This window comes from Annulohypoxylon maeteangense, assembly GCF_022496945.1.
Source record: "Annulohypoxylon maeteangense strain CBS 123835 unplaced genomic scaffold GGS22scaffold_1, whole genome shotgun sequence".
Classification (NCBI taxonomy): Eukaryota; Fungi; Ascomycota; class Sordariomycetes; order Xylariales; family Hypoxylaceae; genus Annulohypoxylon; species Annulohypoxylon maeteangense.
The window spans coordinates 3,941,002-3,960,171 of NW_025953248.1; the positions used below are offsets into that span (position 1 = coordinate 3,941,002).

Sequence of the window (19,170 nt, forward strand, 5' to 3'; positions counted from 1 at the left end):
AAACGACGAATCGATTAGCCGTATCTATCCTAGCTAACATCGTAAATTCGTAGATGCTACTAGGCAGGCTCGGCACGCTCATTTGTTAGGTAAGTCGCCGAATCATACATGAGCTTTAAAAGACGAATCGTCGCCGAGGAAATAGTTTGTCTCCCTAATAGACGACGCAAGGGTAGGATAGGTACCTAGCTACGCGCAAGTTTAACATGACTAACGGTTGCATATAGTAAACGAGGACGAGTATTGAGCTGTATGTAGTATAATATCGTGTCGGATCTAAATGCATAGTAATTGATGTAGGTATAACATCCACTTTCCGCCGGTCCGCTTCTATCGGACCTCGATCTCATCGATTCGGGAACGCGTCAGATTTTGGCGTCTTGGTAATCGGAGAAACGATCGTAACGGTAAGTAATATAACGTAAAGAACCTATCACAGCGCGACCTGTCGACCGGCGCCGGTCGTTGTTCGTTAAGAGAGCCTCATGGGCATCGTAGCCAGCCTATGAAAAGCTCATGCATCGATTCGAGGTGTGACCACGCTTAGCATTGGCGAACCTGACACACCACAAAAGTTCTCACGTTTGCTATAATGTCAGCCCCCTTTTTCAGCGGGAGATATCCCGCAGTGAGCGATTATTCTGATGCTTACATCTAGATACATCCCTATGGCTTGGTATGATGGAATCTATACGTCGACAACCAGACCGGTGAAAATTCTGTTTACTCTAACTTAGCAGCTCGGTTTCCTCAACCGATGCGTAACGTAATGATTCACAGCTCTAACCGAAGCGCCCCGGCATGAACCGAAAAACATGGTTTTGGGGGTTTCCAGGCCTCTGGAAATGATAGATCATAGATGTACCAAACGTTGGTTACGATTACGTACCAAGGTATTCAATTCGGGGCATCAACGCCGCATCGTCGCAACCACAACGACTGTCTTCGGTCCGACCCAGACTGCCCAAATTAAAAGAAGTAATCTTCTAGAACGCACTCAAGTGCAACTAGGATAGAAGGATGGCTGAAGCCGTTTCAGCAAGGCACACGAAGTAGAAGTCTTCGATTTTGATCGTGTCAAAAGTGTTCCACGGTATACGGGACTGCCCAGGAAAAGGATCGCGATGCTACAGAGTATTCGCCGCGGAATAAATTACTTACCATACGACCTCATTAACATCCTACCTACCAATTGATCATACTTGCGTACCTACTAAGAGATTTTGCATTTGTATGTAACTTACTAAGAGAACTATTTATATCCCATCTCGTCGCACCCTAATTTGATCGTATGTTCTCGCATAAACTGACCCCTCTGCCTGTCTGCCTAGGTAGAAATTCATTAATGTCGAGCAGATGTTGTAATCAATATTATCAAAAACCAGCACTTAGGTAGTCTATTTGGAGTGCCTAGTAGGATAAAGTCTCGTTGCCTAACTTCTCATCAGTGCATGTGTGTGTTGCATGCATTCAAGACCACTCCATCGCCGAATTGGGATGCCTTCTAATATTTTCATCTATCCAACTTAGTCTCATCGCATTTAGCTTCACTGCTACCGCATCACTGCAGTCCGTCACGTTCGCTAGGTTTCAGGTTGGTTGACGTTACCTTCAACTGATTACGAATTTATTAGAATGACTTTCTATGTTCCACAGGCGTCATTCCATACCTACTTCGCGCCCTCGCATGTCATCAACCTACCTCGTCTATTTCGAGAAGTACGGTACATAGACCTTCCCAAAAGCTACAGTTGCTAGGTGCCCCGTAGTAGATAGGATAAATATGATGACAACATCGCTAACGCCGGATCTCAACCGTCACCGAGCTATGTGCATCTTAAACATTTCTAGAAGCTGTTAGTTAAAGATAGCCGCGGAAGATCGCGAACACTAATATGTACTAGGTATGTAGGTAGATATCGTCAAGCTGTTGCTATGCGTTCGATTGCATATCACGGCTTTTACCGGCGCTAGCTATTTTCACTTGATAAAAAATATCTTTAGCGATTTAGCTCCTTCCGCAGATGTAAGGAGATCGAAGGCGTAGACTGCATCCTTAGCGCATTTGGCATTTGAGATGATCATCTCAAGCTCGCTAGATCACCGACACGTTCTGTAGGCCAACTTCATTTTTACGCGCAAGTAGCAACATCTTGTCTTGTCGCATATCGTCGATCGCTATAGTCAAACTTCAGTAATACTAGGTGAAGTTCCAGAATTTCAAGTTTGAGGCGGCTTCATACCAGGTTTATCTTCTTATTTCGCAGCACATGACGACAAGATGGCCGTCAATTGCTGTTCTTAACCCACGTTGTATTAAGCTTATCTGAGACACATATATATCTTTCTAGTAAGCTCGGTAGTTGATAGCATGCTGCTACTGCTCGTGGGTTCACAGACATTCTCGACGATCTGTTCTTCACCCGCGGCTCGGCTACCCTCCTTCCCAAGACAATCTTGAGATTTCTGAAACAGTATCTAAATGCAACCAACATGGGGCGCTCGCATTTTCCTTCGGATCTGGCAACCGAAATCACAGGTTGGAGTCCAATTTGCCAGAATGTCGATTTGTTGAGACATTGTCTTAGAAAAGAAAAGATAAAGAGGCGTGTTGTGAAACAGTCACATCCGGTGGTGAACCCCGAACGTCTTATCGACGGACCAGCAGGCCGCATACCAAAAGACAATATCACGATAGTCCGGTCACTCATCTCGGGTGCAATCCGTTTGCGCCTCCAGCTTGCTGCAACCCTTGAAGCTCAATATCAAAACCCGGGAGAGCTTGACAGCGACCCCGGGCAATGCAGCACCATGTCGTGGTCAGAACCAACAACTCTCCCAACAACAACAAGTGATGTGCCCAAGAGCTCCTAGGGCTAGAAATGAGCTTAACGACGAACGGGTACGTTAGTACAGAGTAAGGTAGCATGTGTTACGCAAGGGCTCGGGCAACGAACTACATCTGAGCGGCGACGAGATCGACTCGGGCTCCTACTCAGGAAAGGCAGATAGCGTCACATTGTGCAGCGACTAGAAACGCTCTAGATGCGCCATAGCTGTGCTGTTCTGCAGCGCTATCACACAGCACTCATCGAATTTCGCACTCCGAATGGGGCAACTTTCGCAGAAGCAACCCGACCAGACGGTTGGACGAGGGCGACCATGTATTATAATGTCTAGGTATTATATTATAGTTGGTACTGCGTATGACCCTTCTAGAAGCGGCGCTGTCTTGGCTCCGTCGAACCAATTAGAAAAGAAAAAGAGCGCCTCGTACAGGGCGGAGAGGGAGAGTTGAAAGATGAGTGGTAAATATGTGCTGGACCAGGTACATACTGTACCCCGGGCATCAGCACCGATCCCTGCTGCAGCTGGCAATTAGCAACCTCCTTTTTGCGGAACGGACCCCGTCCTCAGTCTCGCATTTTTCACGAGGGGTCGCGTTGACCGGACCGATTACACGGACAGGGTCGAAGTTGAACGTTAAGCATTGAACCAGAGATGCCAGAGAAACAATTCTGTCTTATCGATTGTTTCCTCGACCTCTTGAAACATGACGTCGAACGATGGGAGAAAGAGGATTAGGAAAGGTAAATTGAAATTTGGACGATCCTTGATATGAACATGGATGAATTTCATTAAATAATTAAACAAGTGATATGCATGCATAAACCACTAGCACGTGACATCGAAGGTTACGTAACGTCGTAACCCGTCTGCCCTGCTGCCCCGCCACCCGCTAACTTCCAAGACATCTGCAGAAAACCAACATCAACGCAAATCGACCTTGTAAAATTGAACAAACAGGCTATCATTTTCAAAAGTTCAGTCGATAAAACATCCTAGCTATTTCCAAATATCAAGGCAAATGATACAACTGAAAAAGTCGGTCAGTAATTACCTAAGTAAGCGAAAAGATACCTAGGCTTGCGCACCAGGGGTAGATGACGATGGTGATGACGAATCCGAAGGAGTATACGCCGAAAGGCTGATACGCCGTGTCTCATACACATAAAAAGCATTTGTCAATACTCAAGTAAGCTCTCGTCAATTACTATGAAATTATCAACCGCATTATTCTCCGACTCCGATACAACGGGAGTTGAGCTAACCACAAGTTGGTGTTGATAGCCGTATTTGCAGAGCCAATCGCATCAAAACAACTCCAAACTGGCACGAAATACTAGAAAGTATCGATGATCGTGTATATTCGAGTGATAAATCAACCTAAACTTCCGTACATTCTTCTTTTTCACCTCATAACAACATTAGATAGAGAATCAAATAAACCCAGGTCCGAATCAAAAGTTCTGGTATCCAACAAAAACAGTTTTCCCGCTAAAAGTTCCATTGCTTGCACCAGTTCTGGATCAACTCCGGCGTGACAGCCTCCAAGTTCGCAGCAGTCTTGCTGTAAGACTGTGTCCTCTCCATGGAGAACTTAACAGGCCCTTCCTTCTCTCCGCTGAAGAAGCCTTCATATGAATCAATCAACTTGATTCCAGGGTTCTTGCTCACATCTGTTGTTGTTTCCTGGCTAGCCTTTAGGACATCGATCCATTCTCTGAAACTCACCGTCTTCTTGATCCGGGGTCCGTAGAACTCCCTCACCGCAGCAGACAACTTGATCCACGTCGTCGTCTTGGGGTTGACGGCATGGAAGTAGCCGTTGATCTTTTCGATCGGAAGACGTTGCTCAACGCCTGACACTTCTAAAACGAGGTGGGCGACGTCTTCGATGGCCATCCAGTCAATGGAGTCGAAGATGCCCAAGTTGCCCGGAAGGATCCCGAGATAGACGGACGACGCAATGATAGAGGGGAACCACTCCTGTCTACTCCACAAACCCTTTTCAAACCGGGAGCCCGCAATCTGGCCGACGCGGACACTTGCCGTAGGGATAGCGGAAACCTTAGCTGCCTCGTCTAAGATCAAACTAGAGATCATTTTCGAGCGGCCGTAGTTCATAACGGCCTTATTGAAGTCGGTGACTTGAGCTTCTGGGGCTTCTCCTCCCTCCCAGTGGCTTATGGTACTTATACTCGAGATGTAGACAATGGGAACTGTCTTAGTTGCCTTAGCGCTAAAGTCCACGAAGTGACGGACCCCGCGAATATGCGGTTCGAATGTTGATAGGGAGATGTTGAAGTTGACCGGCCAGCCGTTGTGGATGATTCTGTCGGTGGTGGATAGGAGTTCGTCGTACTTGGCCTGGTCTATCCCCAAGCCAGGCAGTGATAGGTCGGCCTGGAGGAACTCGACCTTGCTAAAATCGGTGTTGAGTCCACGGCTCTCGAAGCTCTCGATTTGGCGGCCCCGGCCATCCTTGGATCGATTGAGGCAGATCACTTTCTTGATGTTGCTGTTGCAGATCATGAAGTGCAGGAGATAAGAACCAAGACCTCCCGTTGAACCCGTGACGATGACGGTCTGTCCGTCGTCGAGCGGGAGAGGCTTGGTCGTGTTTACAGCCGGCATGTCGGTCGTGTATTTCTTCAACAAATCCTTCATTTGCTGTACCTCCTTCTCCATACCATCTCCCGCGTGCGCCGCGCCGGAGTCGATCAGGGGGTAAATGTATCCTGCGAGCTCCCTGAAGGTTGGATGAGAGTAAATGGCGCGGGGGGCGAGGGCAGTGGGGTCGACTTCGACACCAGCTGCCTTAAGTCCCGCGATAATCAGACGGCTGGCATTAATCACCTGCAACGAATCTATCCCGACAGTGAAGAAATCCGTATCAGGACCTAAAGCCGGAGCGTCGAGTCTGGTCGTGAAGAGCTCTTGTAGAGACTCCAAAAGTTCGTCCTCAGACCCGACATCCAACTTCGGCGCATTAACTTGTTGTGTATTCTCTGCTTTGGTATAGAACTCTTCGATCTCGTCTTTGTATATCTTGACCGCGATTCCCCGCTGGATGGTTCCCTTCCCAGCTCTAGGGAATGGCTTCTCAGGCTTCGTGAGCATAATGAATTCGCGGCTTATATGCCCGTGGGCCACGGAGTCCTTGTTCGCTTCCTCGATTAGAGGCCACACACTGTCGATCAACTTCTCTTCTTCTTCGTCATTCTGTGGATAGGTGATAGGCTCGAGAATAATCGCGGGCTGGAACTGCTCTTGACCGACGACCAGGGCTCCTTTAAGACCCGCATGGTCACTAACAATGTGCTCGATGGTAAGGGGGTTGAGCTTCTCGCCGTTGGAAAAGACTATGATGGTATCGGCACGTCCGGCGTACATCCAGTGGTTCTTCAGGGTGGGATGCGGGCGGAACAAGTCTTTGGTGTCGTACTCGTCTATATCTGGGAAGGTATAAAAAAGACCTTGGATGTCGGGCTGAAGATTGTTACGTTTAATAAAAAGCTGATACGCATTCGGGTCTTCGGTGGTTGGACGGAACTCCGCCCCACCTAATTCTGGCTCGAAAACGAAGTATTGCCAGAGTTTAGGGTTCGGCTGGAGGTAAAGAGGATACGGCAGTCTAAGATTTTCGTTAGCTTTCCGGAATCTGTCGGTATAACGGACACAATCCTGTTGGAAGGCTTACTCAGTAGCAGAGATCATGTTCAAAAGCTGTACCCCTTGATCGACGAGGTAATTTCCCACTCGGGTTGCGAGATTTCCTGGAGATTGCATTAGTAACAGCAGTTAATTTCAGGGCGGTTACTGGCAGGGCAGCGAATGATAGCGAAATCGAATGACTCACCACCTCCGAATATACAAAGTTTCAACTTTTTCAACGTTTCAACATGAGCAGGTACTTGGCTCATATCCACCAAGACCGAGGGTGGCAGAATGATGGATTCGCCTCCCGTATACTCGATATATTGGGCTACCAAGTCTGCCGTCAACGGTTTCGACCCAATTGGGAGTATACACGGAGAGCCTTCAATGATGCCAAGTAATGTTGAGAAAAGCAGCCCAGATGCGTGGAAGAAGGGCACTGTTCAGGGGTTAATATCATTTCTTCGCTAACCGCCTGTTTACTAGGCACTTACTTGGAATGATATGCTTCCTCGCCCTGCGACTTAATTCCACAGTCCACACTTAGCGTAAGAGTTAGTATTTGGTTCTTTCTATGGCTGATTCAGGGATAACAAGAAAGACGTCAAGAAAACCATGGTATACGTACTGTGGGCGCCATTCATCGGGGCCACCTTATTAAATGAATCTATCGTCGTGAGCCACCCTTGCCTACATGTGATAGGCTTTGGGAATCCAGAGCTTCCGCTTGTGTGAAGAACAGCGAATGGATCCCATTTTCCCTCCTCAAGATCTCTCTCGTAATCAATCTGAGTTGTTCCCTCGCCAGCATACCATTCCTTTTCAGGAGAAACGACCATGCTCTCCATCTTACGTATCTTTTTCCACGAGTCAACAGCATCTTGGAACTCGGGAGTGTGGGCGATGAAGTGACAGTCCGTATCCTGGAACAGTCGGATTTGACCCTCTGTTGAGTTTCGGGGTGAAATGAACAAAGCCTATAAAGTGTCAGTGATATATACAAGACCTGATAAGATACATGGTCTTACCTTATAGCCAGCTTTGATAGCGGCATATGTGAACGAGATATAACGAGAGTCGTTCGCCCCGATATATGCTATGGTGGGAAATTTGCCCGGCTCTGACACACCAGCGAAGGACTGGATGCCATCTGCTACACGATTAATTGCTTTCGCAAACTGCGCATACGTAATTTTCTCCCACCCATCCTCGGGGTTGGTGCTTCGCGGTATAGACACCCATTCGCGGTCTGGTTCCGTAGCTGCTCTCTCCTTGATGACTTGGAGAGGAAGCCGTCGTCCGAATTCGCTTTGACTCTCACTCATTTTGAATATGTTCCACGTTGGATTCGTTAGGTAAGATCGTCTGTTTCTATAATAGTTTGAGACATATACCTAGTAGGCAGGTATCGTCGGATGCCAAGGTGGGGTTGAAATGTCTCTTTTTAACTCAGACAAACAGACGTTGGATTTTCCAGTGACATGCTCCTTATATATGTAGGTCTCACTATGTATGTCTACACTGAGGTAGGTGGCTACTATTCCATAACTTCTGATGGGTCGCCATTCTCTGTACGTTGGTCATTTGAGGACGCCCCCTTGCCTTAGCCGCCTTAGAACGTGGCATGCGACAATCATACCCCGATGTGATCACGGAAATCGTGAAGAAGATTCGCGAATCCCGATTCGGGCTTACCACGCTTCCATACAAATAGCGTCGTCGTCGCGACATTAGAGCGTGATCGAAAGGCATATGCCGTCGATACCAAACTATCTCAAGTTAGCTGAAGTTGTGATGTAACTTATGTGGATTACGAGATAGATTTTGCCTGGGGTGAGATCCACTGTCCCGTGGGAATAGCATTGAGGTAGAAGATCTGGTTGTCCGAATCCCTACTCTAAACTCCGCAGGTGCATATGCGGAGATTCTGGCATAAAGCTTAGAGGTGGTTGAAGGTTGCATACTATTTTAGTGGCCTCGTCACAAGAACATCTGGATGATGGAGTGCCCGGCATATTTAGGTGCAAGCAGGGATAGAGTTGTTCGGGAAGCTCCACGTTGTTCCCGCGCATTCCTATTTAAGCGCGCCACTTGAAACTTATAGATACAGTTATTACCAACAGAGATATCATAGTTATCTGTGTCCTACCAACCGAATTACTTTTCTATAGGTACACTATGAAGGCTATCATACTAGATACCTAGTATCGTGTAGGTACCTCGTTATGTATTATGAGATCATTATATGTTCAAGTGAATGACTTTCGGTATAACTTCAAGTAGTTAGGGATCAGCGGTGAGCTAAGAGTCACACCTACTATGACCTATCGCCGATGAAAACTACTGGTCCCGGTAGATTGAACTTCCAGAAGTTTGCACAAATTATGTATAAAATTAGCCGCTAGAAGGAAATACTAGATATATAACTAGCTAATATATGTAATCGTGTTGAATAAGGTGGTAGCACCAGCGGGATTCCTAATCCCTTCGCGCTTCGCGACCTGGTTCGGGCTCCGATAGGTTAGTGAAATTTGCCGAAACTTTCTCGGTAAAAGTGGATCCGATCTAGTATCATCCGGGACAAATAAAATTCTAATGCTGACGTTCCCCGGGCATAAACACGGCAGTTGCATCCATGGATCCGTTCTTTAAACAATATTATTAATACTCCGACTTGAATATAACTTGGCAGTAAGGCTTGTTTTTATTTTAAGCTATGGACTGGTAAGAAACCGTCTAGATAGTAGTGCTAGTTATTTCCCAAATTCTTTTCTAGGTAAACTTATCCCGGCTATCCTTTTAGAAGATAAGTGTCTATTGAAACAAGCAGTTCTCACACTAGCTATATTAGGAGAGCTCCTATATGCGGCATTTATCTACCTATCCATGCAAGATAGTCAGTTAATTTAGCAGATACTACCTACATACCTACATACATACATATTTAGGCCACCTCGCAACTTAAAACAGGAGCATGACCAGGTAGTATCGTTAATTCTTCGACATCAGTTCCTAAAAAAGCTCTTGGCGCGATCAAGGTTGAACGCGGCGCTGATGAGAGCCAGGTGGCTGAAAGCCTGCGGAGTGTTACCGAGCTGCTCACCACTACGAGAGATTTCTTCGGAGAACATAGACAGATGATTCGAAAAGCTGAGCATATTCTCAAACAGGTTCACAGCCCTTGGCAAATATGCAGGTTCATATACAGCCGCCCGCGTTAGTGCCTCCACTAACCAGAACGTGCACATACTGAACGCGCCCTCGTGACCTCCCACTCCTACAAGAGCTGTTAGGGGGGTTTCAAGAAATAGGACCTAGAAGACATACCGTCGTTTGAAAGCTCTGTGTTGTAGCGGTAAACGAGGCCTGCGCTCGTAAGTCCACCCTTCTCTGGTGGAAGAAGTATTCTGTCCACCGTATTGAGGAAGCGCGGGTCGTTGGGTGTGATGAAGAAGACGAGTGGCGCTATCAAAATCGACGAGTCAAGAAACGTATTGTTTTCGTAACTCTGGATGAAGCTCTCCATTTCCGTATTGTAACCTGTGCTCTCCAGTTAGTACAATGAAAACTCATTAAAGATATAATACACCTAGGTTATTGACCTTTCTCCATCACTTGCTCGTAAATGGAATCTCGGGCGTGTAGCCACTTTGCTCGGTTTGGACAAGGCAGGCATCTCTTATCAGCAAGTCGAAGCCCCCTATCGAATGCCACCCAAAGCATCACTTTGGAATAGACGAAGTGCTGCTTGTTGTTGCGCACTTCCCATATCGACATGTCCGGTTCTGATCAACAACATGGTTAATAACAAGAGTTTGCCTCTGGTAGCAATGTTTCACATACGGTCAAGTATCGTTAAAACGTGGTCTGTTTAGAATTAGTCATCTTATCTGTACGTGGGAGAGTGATTGAGAGACTTACCAAGCATCTTACGGACCGAGACCCAGGTGTCCCATGATATAGGTTTCCCATACTTATTGTATAGATATATACCATCCATAAGTTCGCCGTAGATATCGAATTGCTTATGGAACGCGGCTCCGTTGCCGATGCGGACTGGCTTGCTGCCTTTATATCCGTCGAGATGGCCGAGCTCTTGTTCAGGTATGTCGGTCTCACCCCTGATAGTGAACATGATGGGCAGATCACCACCTGTCGTCGTTGTCTCCTTGACGCGGTTGTTGATGAACTCCATGTATGCGTCTGCTTCTTCCGTAAACCCCATCCGCAGCAGGATATAAATCGTGAAACTTGAGTCGCGAACCCAGCAGAAACGATAGTCCCAGTTGCTACATCGGGTTAGCCACATTTATATCCATGAAATTTGAGATGTACAGCCAAACGTACCGACCTCCACCGATTGCTTCGGGGATTGAAAACGTAGGGGCGGCAACAATAGCACCAGTAGGTTCGTAGGTCAGCATCTTCAGTATCATGAAACTCCGCATAACAACTTCGCGCCAGCCTCCCTTATAACTGCTCTTAGATAGCCAGTTATACCAGTACAGTTGTGTGTCATGTTGTCGGGAGTCAAGAATTGAACTTGTGATATTCTCCGTCACATGATTTGGGATGTCTTCGCGGATTACAAAGGAGATCGCTTGACCTTCCTGCAAGGTAAAATGGGCAACAACTCCTTCACCTTTCATGCCATCTTGCTGCACCTTTTTGAAAATGAGATTTGGGCAGGTAGTCGAGTCACCACCACCACAGTCTATCGTCACATCCAGTTGAAGTCTTAGGCTCTTGCTATGGAAAGTTACAGTCTTGCTCTGAGAACTGTCGATTCCACGCACGTTCTGTAATATAGTAGTGGTGTGCGGTTCTCGGGCGTAGTCGAACGCTGGAAAAACATTGACATCTTCATACAGTCAATGACATATTAGTACTATGAATGAAAAAAGACAGACCTAGAGACATCTGGCCTCGAATGCATTCGACACGCCGAACCAACCACTTCTTAAGCTCCTCATATGCGCTTTTGGTCTCGCGGTAGGCACTGTGTTTATTTTTCGTAGATATAACGGTGGCCTCCTTCGGACGTGGGAAAAAATCGACGACGTCTACAACACCTTCTTCGTCGATGTAGCGAGTCTGTAGAATGGCGGAAGACGGAAGATATTGTTGCTTGGTTGTACAAGATGCTGGTTCGGGAGGGGCAATACTAAAGAACCCTCCCTTATCTTTATCAAGGAGCCGACAGAATACAGATGGTGAGTCGAAGTCTGGCCTATGATAAAGTTTAGCGCATATCCTGATAATTCCGGATGATTCGGAGAGACTTCTTTCTTTGAGATGCCATAAGATAGCAGAATTCAAAAATCAAGTGATGATATGAAGAACCCACCAACACATAAAATCTAAACAAAACACGAGACTCCATTGTTAGCTTCTAGTCTTTGATAAAGGTGCATATATGATGAGGGAACGGGTCTTCTACTAACCTATACTTCCATCCATACTTACTAACGCACATGTCCTCATATTTCCGATCATGCCATAGTTTTCAATTGGAAGATATCCAGCAGCATCTCTTGTAGAGACACTGAGTGTATTACACTTGGCGGTGGCCATCATGTAAGACTAGGTTAGTTTACCTATGCTCGGTTATGAGAGCGGATGTCGCGGAGATCTGTGGTGTTTCTTTCTACAAGTGTCAAGAGTTGATATCAACTATAATAGAACTATAAGTTCATTCGACGTATTCAACAAGTTCACTAGATCTGGAAGACCCCATTTGATATCTAGTGCTTTAAACGATGAAATTAAGTTGTGGGATTCTTTTAACTCCTCATCAACTGGTCATTGTGCATGCCATGGTCATGTGAGTGGGTTGAGAGCTTGAAGCTCTTTGGCCCTGACTCAGCGCCACATTCCACTCACGATCCCTAAAGCAGCTTCCGGTAAATCCGTATATTATTATGTAATGAACGCTAAGTGGTCCTAAGCAATCTCATCCGAACTCACATTCTTGTGGGAAAAGCACTTAACATCCTATCGCACTGGCGAGGTTTGAATATTTAACGAATTAGTATGTACGAGCTTCCTAACGCCGATTGGTTTATTCTCCTATTTTGCTTACCTCGCCTGTGATACGTCATTTTAGGGTTCTGCAATGTATAATACAAAACTGCATAATACGCATAATGTATTATATCAATATCGTATAATAGAATCATTATACGTATAACGGAACGGAGAAACCTTCCGGCCCCATATATACCTAGGTACTCCGCATTTACAGGGGTTATTCATATATTACATATAATTTTATTTCAAAATAACTTCAAATATTCCAAAGTTTCAATCAACCACTTTAATTATTATAAAAATAGATGCGGATCCGAAACAACTTCCGTGAAATCCTAATTGATCTAGTAATTGTATACTTACTTACTATATATTTCTATTTCATGCGATCGATCTAATCGTCGGTAAAATTCAGAAAAGATTCAGAAAGCGCGCTCTCTTCAGCACACGCCAACTCGCCAGTTTTCAACACACCTACCTAGGTACTATTATACAACCTATTTACGAGGTCAGTCAATTACAGAATAACTGTAAAAGTAATTACGAAACAAGCTTAGATTAATTGAATCATCGCGAGTGTTTATAAGATAGAAAAAGATCTATTTCATGCGATTAAGTAAGGTTTTTAGTCTCGATACCGCATTATACACTCTATTATACACGTTTAGTATGTGTATAATCGTATAATGTGGGTAATACAACATTATACCGTATAGTGCCCTCATTATACGTATAATGCAGAACGCTACGTCATTTGGATTCAGCGTAAAGGTCCTAGAGGGGTAATCTCGGCGTTATTTAAAGGCTGCCTGGCTGCCTGGACACGTTTTAGAGTCGTGAAGCATGGCCTGGCCCTGAAGGTCACATCGTTGTTCGAGAGATTGTTACATCTGCGAGGCTTGTATTCGCCACTATTTTAAGGTTAATGAGACTGCGAGTTGTTCTCATTGAAAGCAAAGTAGCGAGGTGTTATCATACGATGAAAACAACTGAGCCATGTAGTTATAGGGTAAGAGAAAATCAATTGATCTTATCGAAAAATTGAGGTTTTATGTGGTATGTTTACGCTGGTATCAGGCCGAAATTTTAACACTTCGAACAGGTACTCGTGGGTCCCGTAAAGCCACAGACTAGACTAGATCAGTACTAGTTTACCAAAGCTTCTTCAATGAAATGTAGGCGCAAGTATCTTTTTCAACCCTTGCGATCGCCAAGAAGCTAAGAGAATACCTGAACCCACTGGTAAAATATACCCCTATGACCATAGTACATGTTTTAAGTCCTACGGTTGCGATCGCACGAAACGAAAAGGGTTCGGTAGGGTTTAAAGTTCTGATGTACAAGCAACCTTAGTTCCAAAAATAGAACTGTCTAACTTTTTATGGGTACTGTTGGCCAGATCGTATTCCTTATTTCTTACCCGCAGGATTAGCGCCTGAATCTTACGGACTCCTATTACGCTGTACGAGGAGGTACTTCATATGTATGTGGTGCTGAAAAAGAAAATCCGCGACGGCTAGCTGATTTATCATAATTATCAGAGCAACTGCGGCTTTGATTCGCATTACGAAGCAATAATAAGGTTGTTTTAGTCGTTTCAACCGAGGCTTTAATTCTGTGATTATTCCTGTCAAGTATGAGAACGTTGAAGTAGGCAATTGCGGAGTAATGACATAACCTCTATGCTCAAGTACACAATACATACATATCTCCAGATTTCCCTGCCAAGATCATTTTAGGATGCGCGTACCCGAGATCGACTGTGACGATAATTGGTAGATTCAACACTGTCGAAGCAAAATTTTCATACGTGTAACATTTCTCCTCCTTCTTGCAATGTTAGAAACAAGTCTCGTGCTTGTGTTAAGGTACTGCCACCTAACATCGATATGATATGAGCAACGTTAGACACATAAACATGTTCCAAACAACGTGTTGTGTGTGTGCTCAGGCTTGGATATGTAAGTAGAAATTCACAGTCGCAAGTGCATTATAGTTTCAGCTGGGTTTAGGCTTAAATAGGTACGTATAACAGGGTACCCACAAAATACATGAGCGGAGTAGCGGCGCGTCGCCTAAATTAGGTGTATGCAAGTAGTTGCGGACAAGGCTACAAGCAGCTAAATTGAGGTAACATGCTTGTGCAAGTCGGATGAAGCTGACATTCAATGTACATGGTACAAGTGCGATCTGACCAATTACTACTTCGCCCCAACTTCCCTATCTCACAGCAGAAACAATACATCTAAATACATATCCTATTCGATCCTACCCCAGCGAGCCCAGCGTCAATCTGCCGCGTCACCTCCATTTTCTTCTGTCACACTCTCTCCTTTCTTCTCTCATTGGCTCCCCGCTCAAGATTCTCGAACTTGTCTAACAACACGATCCGAGAGAGAAAACGCTTAGGCAGAGTCGGCAATCCCGTTCTCCTTCTCTCCTTTACCTTAACGATATGTTCGAATTGATCTAGCAAGGCAATCTAGATATTCGTTAAGTCATGGCATGATATTTTCTTGGGGTATCGTGAGGGTTTTGCTTTTACCCTGCTGAGTTTTGCGCCGTTGGCTTTCATCGGACGTTACCAACCTGCCTATCATGTCCGAAGTTCAACAGTCCGATATGGACGAGAAGCCAGCTTCATCCAGCGGCAAGCAGTCGCTTTCGGCTTTTGACAGGCTTCCTAACGAGATTATCGAACAGTACGTTCAACCGCTATCGTTTCTAGTAAAGGCTAATATTAATATACTACTTGTTATAGAATACTTCAATTGACCGACCCCGAATCGTTTGCGTCTCTCGTCCTACTGAATTCGAAATGGAGGCGTGTTTCGCAACACGCTCATCTTTATGCACTCCACCTCTCGCAATGCGCCTCCTATGCTTCTAGTCACAATACCATGCCAGTCGCAACTGTCGGTGACGATGAGAACTTACCTAAGCTGCGTCGCTTATTCGCCCGAGAGGTCAAGAGGAACCTGTTCGAAGCATACCTGAGACCGAAGTCGACTACGATAAAACTAATTTCGAACTGTATCGGTTCGTCCTCTGCGCCTGGCGGCGAGGGAATGCAATTTAGTCCATCACCTAGGGGTCACCATATTCTTGCATACAATTCTTCTCGAATATTTGTTTTTGATGTTAGGGAACCCGAGCTATCTGTGAAGCGGGAGTTCAAGATATTGCGCCGGCCTGCGTCCGCGTGCATATTAGACGATGGTAGCCTCCTTGCGGTTTTGTCCACTGATATGCAGGTTGACCTATATGATCTGGGTAAAGTCCCACCTCGTCGGATACAGTCGCTGATCCTAGATCATGCTCCTCGCGCGATCGCATTATCTCCGTGTGGGCGCGTTCTCGCGGCCGCATACGAAGGTGGTATCGAAGTATCATCTCTGAATCCAGGGGCTTTACCGACAGACCGAAGAGCTGTTAAATGCGATGGTGTCGACTCCCTTGCCTTCTCTTTCGATGGAACCCAGTTGTTGGGAACGACGACGACATCCCACACACCGAATACTGTTATTCTAACAGCCCCGTATTACGATCCTGAAAACCAAATGTGCGAAGAGAATAATATCAGTGCGCTATGGACTACTTCTATACTCTTCCCGAATACAAGCCGAGATTGCAGTCATGCTGTTTTACTGCAGGAATCAAGTTCCATGGAGGCGACTTGGACCTTTACCTACGATCGAAGCTTCGAGACGTTCCGCGCTGTGAGGATTGACGATCTCCGTAATGGAACGACTTATTTCACAGGGCCGGTCCCTAGCATGTCCTCTCCTGGACCTCTGCTACCGTGTACCTTACCGGCTGCTAATTATCAGGGCGATCTTGTTTCGGCTGGATTCGAAGGAAAAGATGTGTGGCTATACGGTATTCCGGAGGATCTAGAGGCTGTTCCCGAAGGTAATCATGCCTCATCTGATTTGAATGGGCCACCTGGATTGCAGCGTATGAACAGCGGAGTTTCAGTCCGATCGCCTTCTCGAGTACAGGACGCCAACGGTGGTCGTGTTCCCCAGTGGCAAATACTTTGCGATAAGTTCCGTAATAATTTCGTGAGCGGGCGCAATATTACGCAGTTGACTGGCGTGAGCACTGTGAAGTGGGTTTCTGGCTTCGGTAATACGTCTTTGGAAGAACGTCTCGTTGTTGCTGCCCGAGGCGTTATACCACCTAAACTCGTAACCGAGGAAGACGGTATCGACTTTGTAGACGGAGGGAGGATCACAATTCTCGATTTTGACTACGGACTGGTAGACGGCGAAGAAAAAGAGATCACCATTGAAGTTGGCACGAACGAGGCTGAAATACTAGAAGAGGAATACCGAGATATCGACACGGAAGTCGCTATCGTTAGGCGAAGAACAGTAGCGCAGCGGAGGGGTAACCGGAATAGTATGATGTCTGTAGCGACAACCTCATCTCGCCAGGTTGATGCTCTGCTTCGACCATTAACCTCTTATACCCTCAACGACGATCTGGAGGATCCGCTAGTACCCCGACCTATGGCCACGGCACGTTCTAATTCCTACGTAACTGCGCTTGATGAGGTAGAAGACGTTTCTTTAGAGGAAGCTCAAGAAGCCCTCGATGCCCCGTATGCTCATGCCAACCCACGATCTGGACCGACGCTACGCCGCGCCGCAACAGCTGCTGCCGTTAACCGTCGACGGAATCCACAACCGGCTGCGGCTGGTCGAGTCGAGTATAGACGCGCCGACGGAAGGGCGGAGCATCCTCACGAGAGTGATGCTGATAACTGGGTACCACCTCCACCCCCATATACTAAAGATGATCCCGGCGACCTGCCTGCATTTCTACGCCATTCTACTATATCTGGCATCGGATTAACGTCTAGTAATGGAGATTTCGTCCCGCCCGTACCTCCTCTCCCATCGTCGGTTCCGCCGGTTCCACCTCTCCCATCATCTATTCCGTATTCCCAAGCGAATTCTGGTCGTCCTGAGTTGCCGCGCCTCCAAACTACTCCCTTGCGAGAACAAGCATCTCGCATGTCATGGAATTATCAATTTCCACGCCAGGGAGGAATGAATGATTCTGTAAATGGTAGTAGGTCTGCTGTGCCGATAGGTGGGCAATCCCCCACCTTCTCTCGAGAAAACCAACCGTATGTGGATGATGAAGACATATACAATGTATCTCCGGTCGGGACCCCTACCCGAGCCACAAGCTCCCACGTGTCTGAGGGTGTAGCTATGGTTGATGTAACCCCCGAACGACCTAGCCCACATAATACAGCGCCGTCATGGCGCACGGAATATACACCAACCTCATCGAGGTCGCACCCATTCATGGGAGGATCCCGCCCGGGATCGGCTAATACATATCCTCACAACCCTACTACACCTTCGTCTACAGTGGGTAATCAGAGGTGGGATAATCCGCAGACTGGTGTCTACCCGATGGTTGGTAGACTACCCAATGCTCAAACTTGGCCGAGGGCTCCCACTTCCTCAGATATGCCCTCTTTAGCTTCACTAAACGGATTCCCCCGTTCGGCTCCTGCTACAAATCAATACAACGAGGAAATTATAGCAGCAGCTCTACCCCCAGCCCCCACCCCGGACCAATTAGCACGTCTTCATAGGAGACAGGACAGTACTGGCGCACCTCGACCCGCATCCGGCAGCTTTCAATTCCCACGCGTACCCGTGGGTAGTCGCAGCCAACGAGATTCCCGACGGTACAGCGGAATCCCCGAAATACAACCTCCGCCCGCAGCTCCGGACCAACCACTTATTATCAGCACGCCAACGGGTGTTACTGGCGCGTTCGATACCCCCGGTTACTTAGATGGGGGCAGGCGACCATCAGAACCGATCTTGCATGCTCCAGTCCCTCGTCATCCTAGACCAATATCGGGAGCCCACCTACTTCGGCCTACCGTCGAGCGTCTTGAAACTATTTCTAGTATCAATAATGGGGAACAGCCTCCCCAACAGCTCAATTCTACGCCACTCCGCCATCACACAAGCTTGACACGCCGGCAGAGCCGCGCCCGAAGAGGGGCACTCAAGAATATAAAGGACGCTAAGCTTCGGGGATGGACAGGCCGACGGAAGAATAAGAAGGATAACGAGTCCTGGACGGACGTGACTTGGGCGGCGGCAGCTCCCAGAGGTCTATCTAAAGAGAAGAAGTGCGCTGTGATGTAAAAAGGGGAGGACACGATTTGTGTCATAGTACGGATATGATCTTGGAATATTTTGGAATTTTTTAATGATAAATACCCTTTTGCCTTTGGCGCAACTAAAAGAGAGATTTACTTTGTCTAGGAAGGATTCAGGCTAGGTAGATATTGGGTCCGCTCGCTCAAATTTCGGTTAGGTTTGGGAAGGGATAACAGGCGCATATGTACTACTGGATGCCATAGTCTGCCGCCTACTACTACAAAGGAGTTGAAATAAGACACGGAGCTGCGTATTGCGGTTTCCTATTAGTCCGTAATATAATTTAGTCGAACTCGTGAATGTTAACGTGCTTAAGCAAAGTTGTATTTTATATTAGCGCTGGGAGGTTGCCCGCTGTATATACCTACGGCCGTTTATATACGGACTTGGAGATGGATGGCTCGATTCCAGTCATTTTAACATATCACGGAAGCATAAA

General features: G+C 46.6%; 3 protein-coding genes across 3 annotated transcripts; 1 reads left to right on the top strand and 2 right to left on the bottom strand.

Moving 5' to 3' along the window:
• Positions 1 to 4,031: 4,031 nt before the first annotated feature.
• GGS22DRAFT_151495 (acetyl-CoA synthetase-like protein) lies at positions 4,032 to 8,380 on the bottom strand. Its single transcript, XM_047959492.1, has 6 exons — positions 7,530 to 8,380; positions 7,130 to 7,478; positions 6,996 to 7,043; positions 6,704 to 6,940; positions 6,545 to 6,620; positions 4,032 to 6,478 (listed from the first exon to the last, which is right to left on the bottom strand). The coding sequence occupies exons 1-6, from the start codon at positions 7,824 to 7,826 to the stop codon at positions 4,339 to 4,341; spliced, it is 3,147 nt and encodes a 1,048-aa protein (XP_047824480.1). The 5' UTR covers positions 7,827 to 8,380; the 3' UTR covers positions 4,032 to 4,338.
• Positions 8,381 to 9,331: 951 nt separating this feature from the next.
• Positions 9,332 to 12,276, bottom strand: GGS22DRAFT_151498 (glycoside hydrolase family 15 protein). Its single transcript, XM_047959493.1, has 9 exons — positions 11,946 to 12,276; positions 11,849 to 11,861; positions 11,412 to 11,731; positions 10,849 to 11,362; positions 10,423 to 10,790; positions 10,345 to 10,368; positions 10,104 to 10,286; positions 9,829 to 10,041; positions 9,332 to 9,778 (listed from the first exon to the last, which is right to left on the bottom strand). The coding sequence occupies exons 1-9, from the start codon at positions 12,076 to 12,078 to the stop codon at positions 9,507 to 9,509; spliced, it is 2,040 nt and encodes a 679-aa protein (XP_047824481.1). The 5' UTR covers positions 12,079 to 12,276; the 3' UTR covers positions 9,332 to 9,506.
• A 2,411-nt stretch (positions 12,277 to 14,687) lies between these two features.
• GGS22DRAFT_151500 (uncharacterized protein) lies at positions 14,688 to 19,027 on the top strand. Its single transcript, XM_047959494.1, has 2 exons — positions 14,688 to 15,233; positions 15,293 to 19,027. Exons 1-2 carry the CDS (start codon positions 15,130 to 15,132, stop codon positions 18,714 to 18,716), a joined length of 3,528 nt encoding a protein of 1,175 aa, XP_047824482.1. The 5' UTR covers positions 14,688 to 15,129; the 3' UTR covers positions 18,717 to 19,027.
• The last annotated feature ends 143 nt before the right edge of the window (positions 19,028 to 19,170 follow it).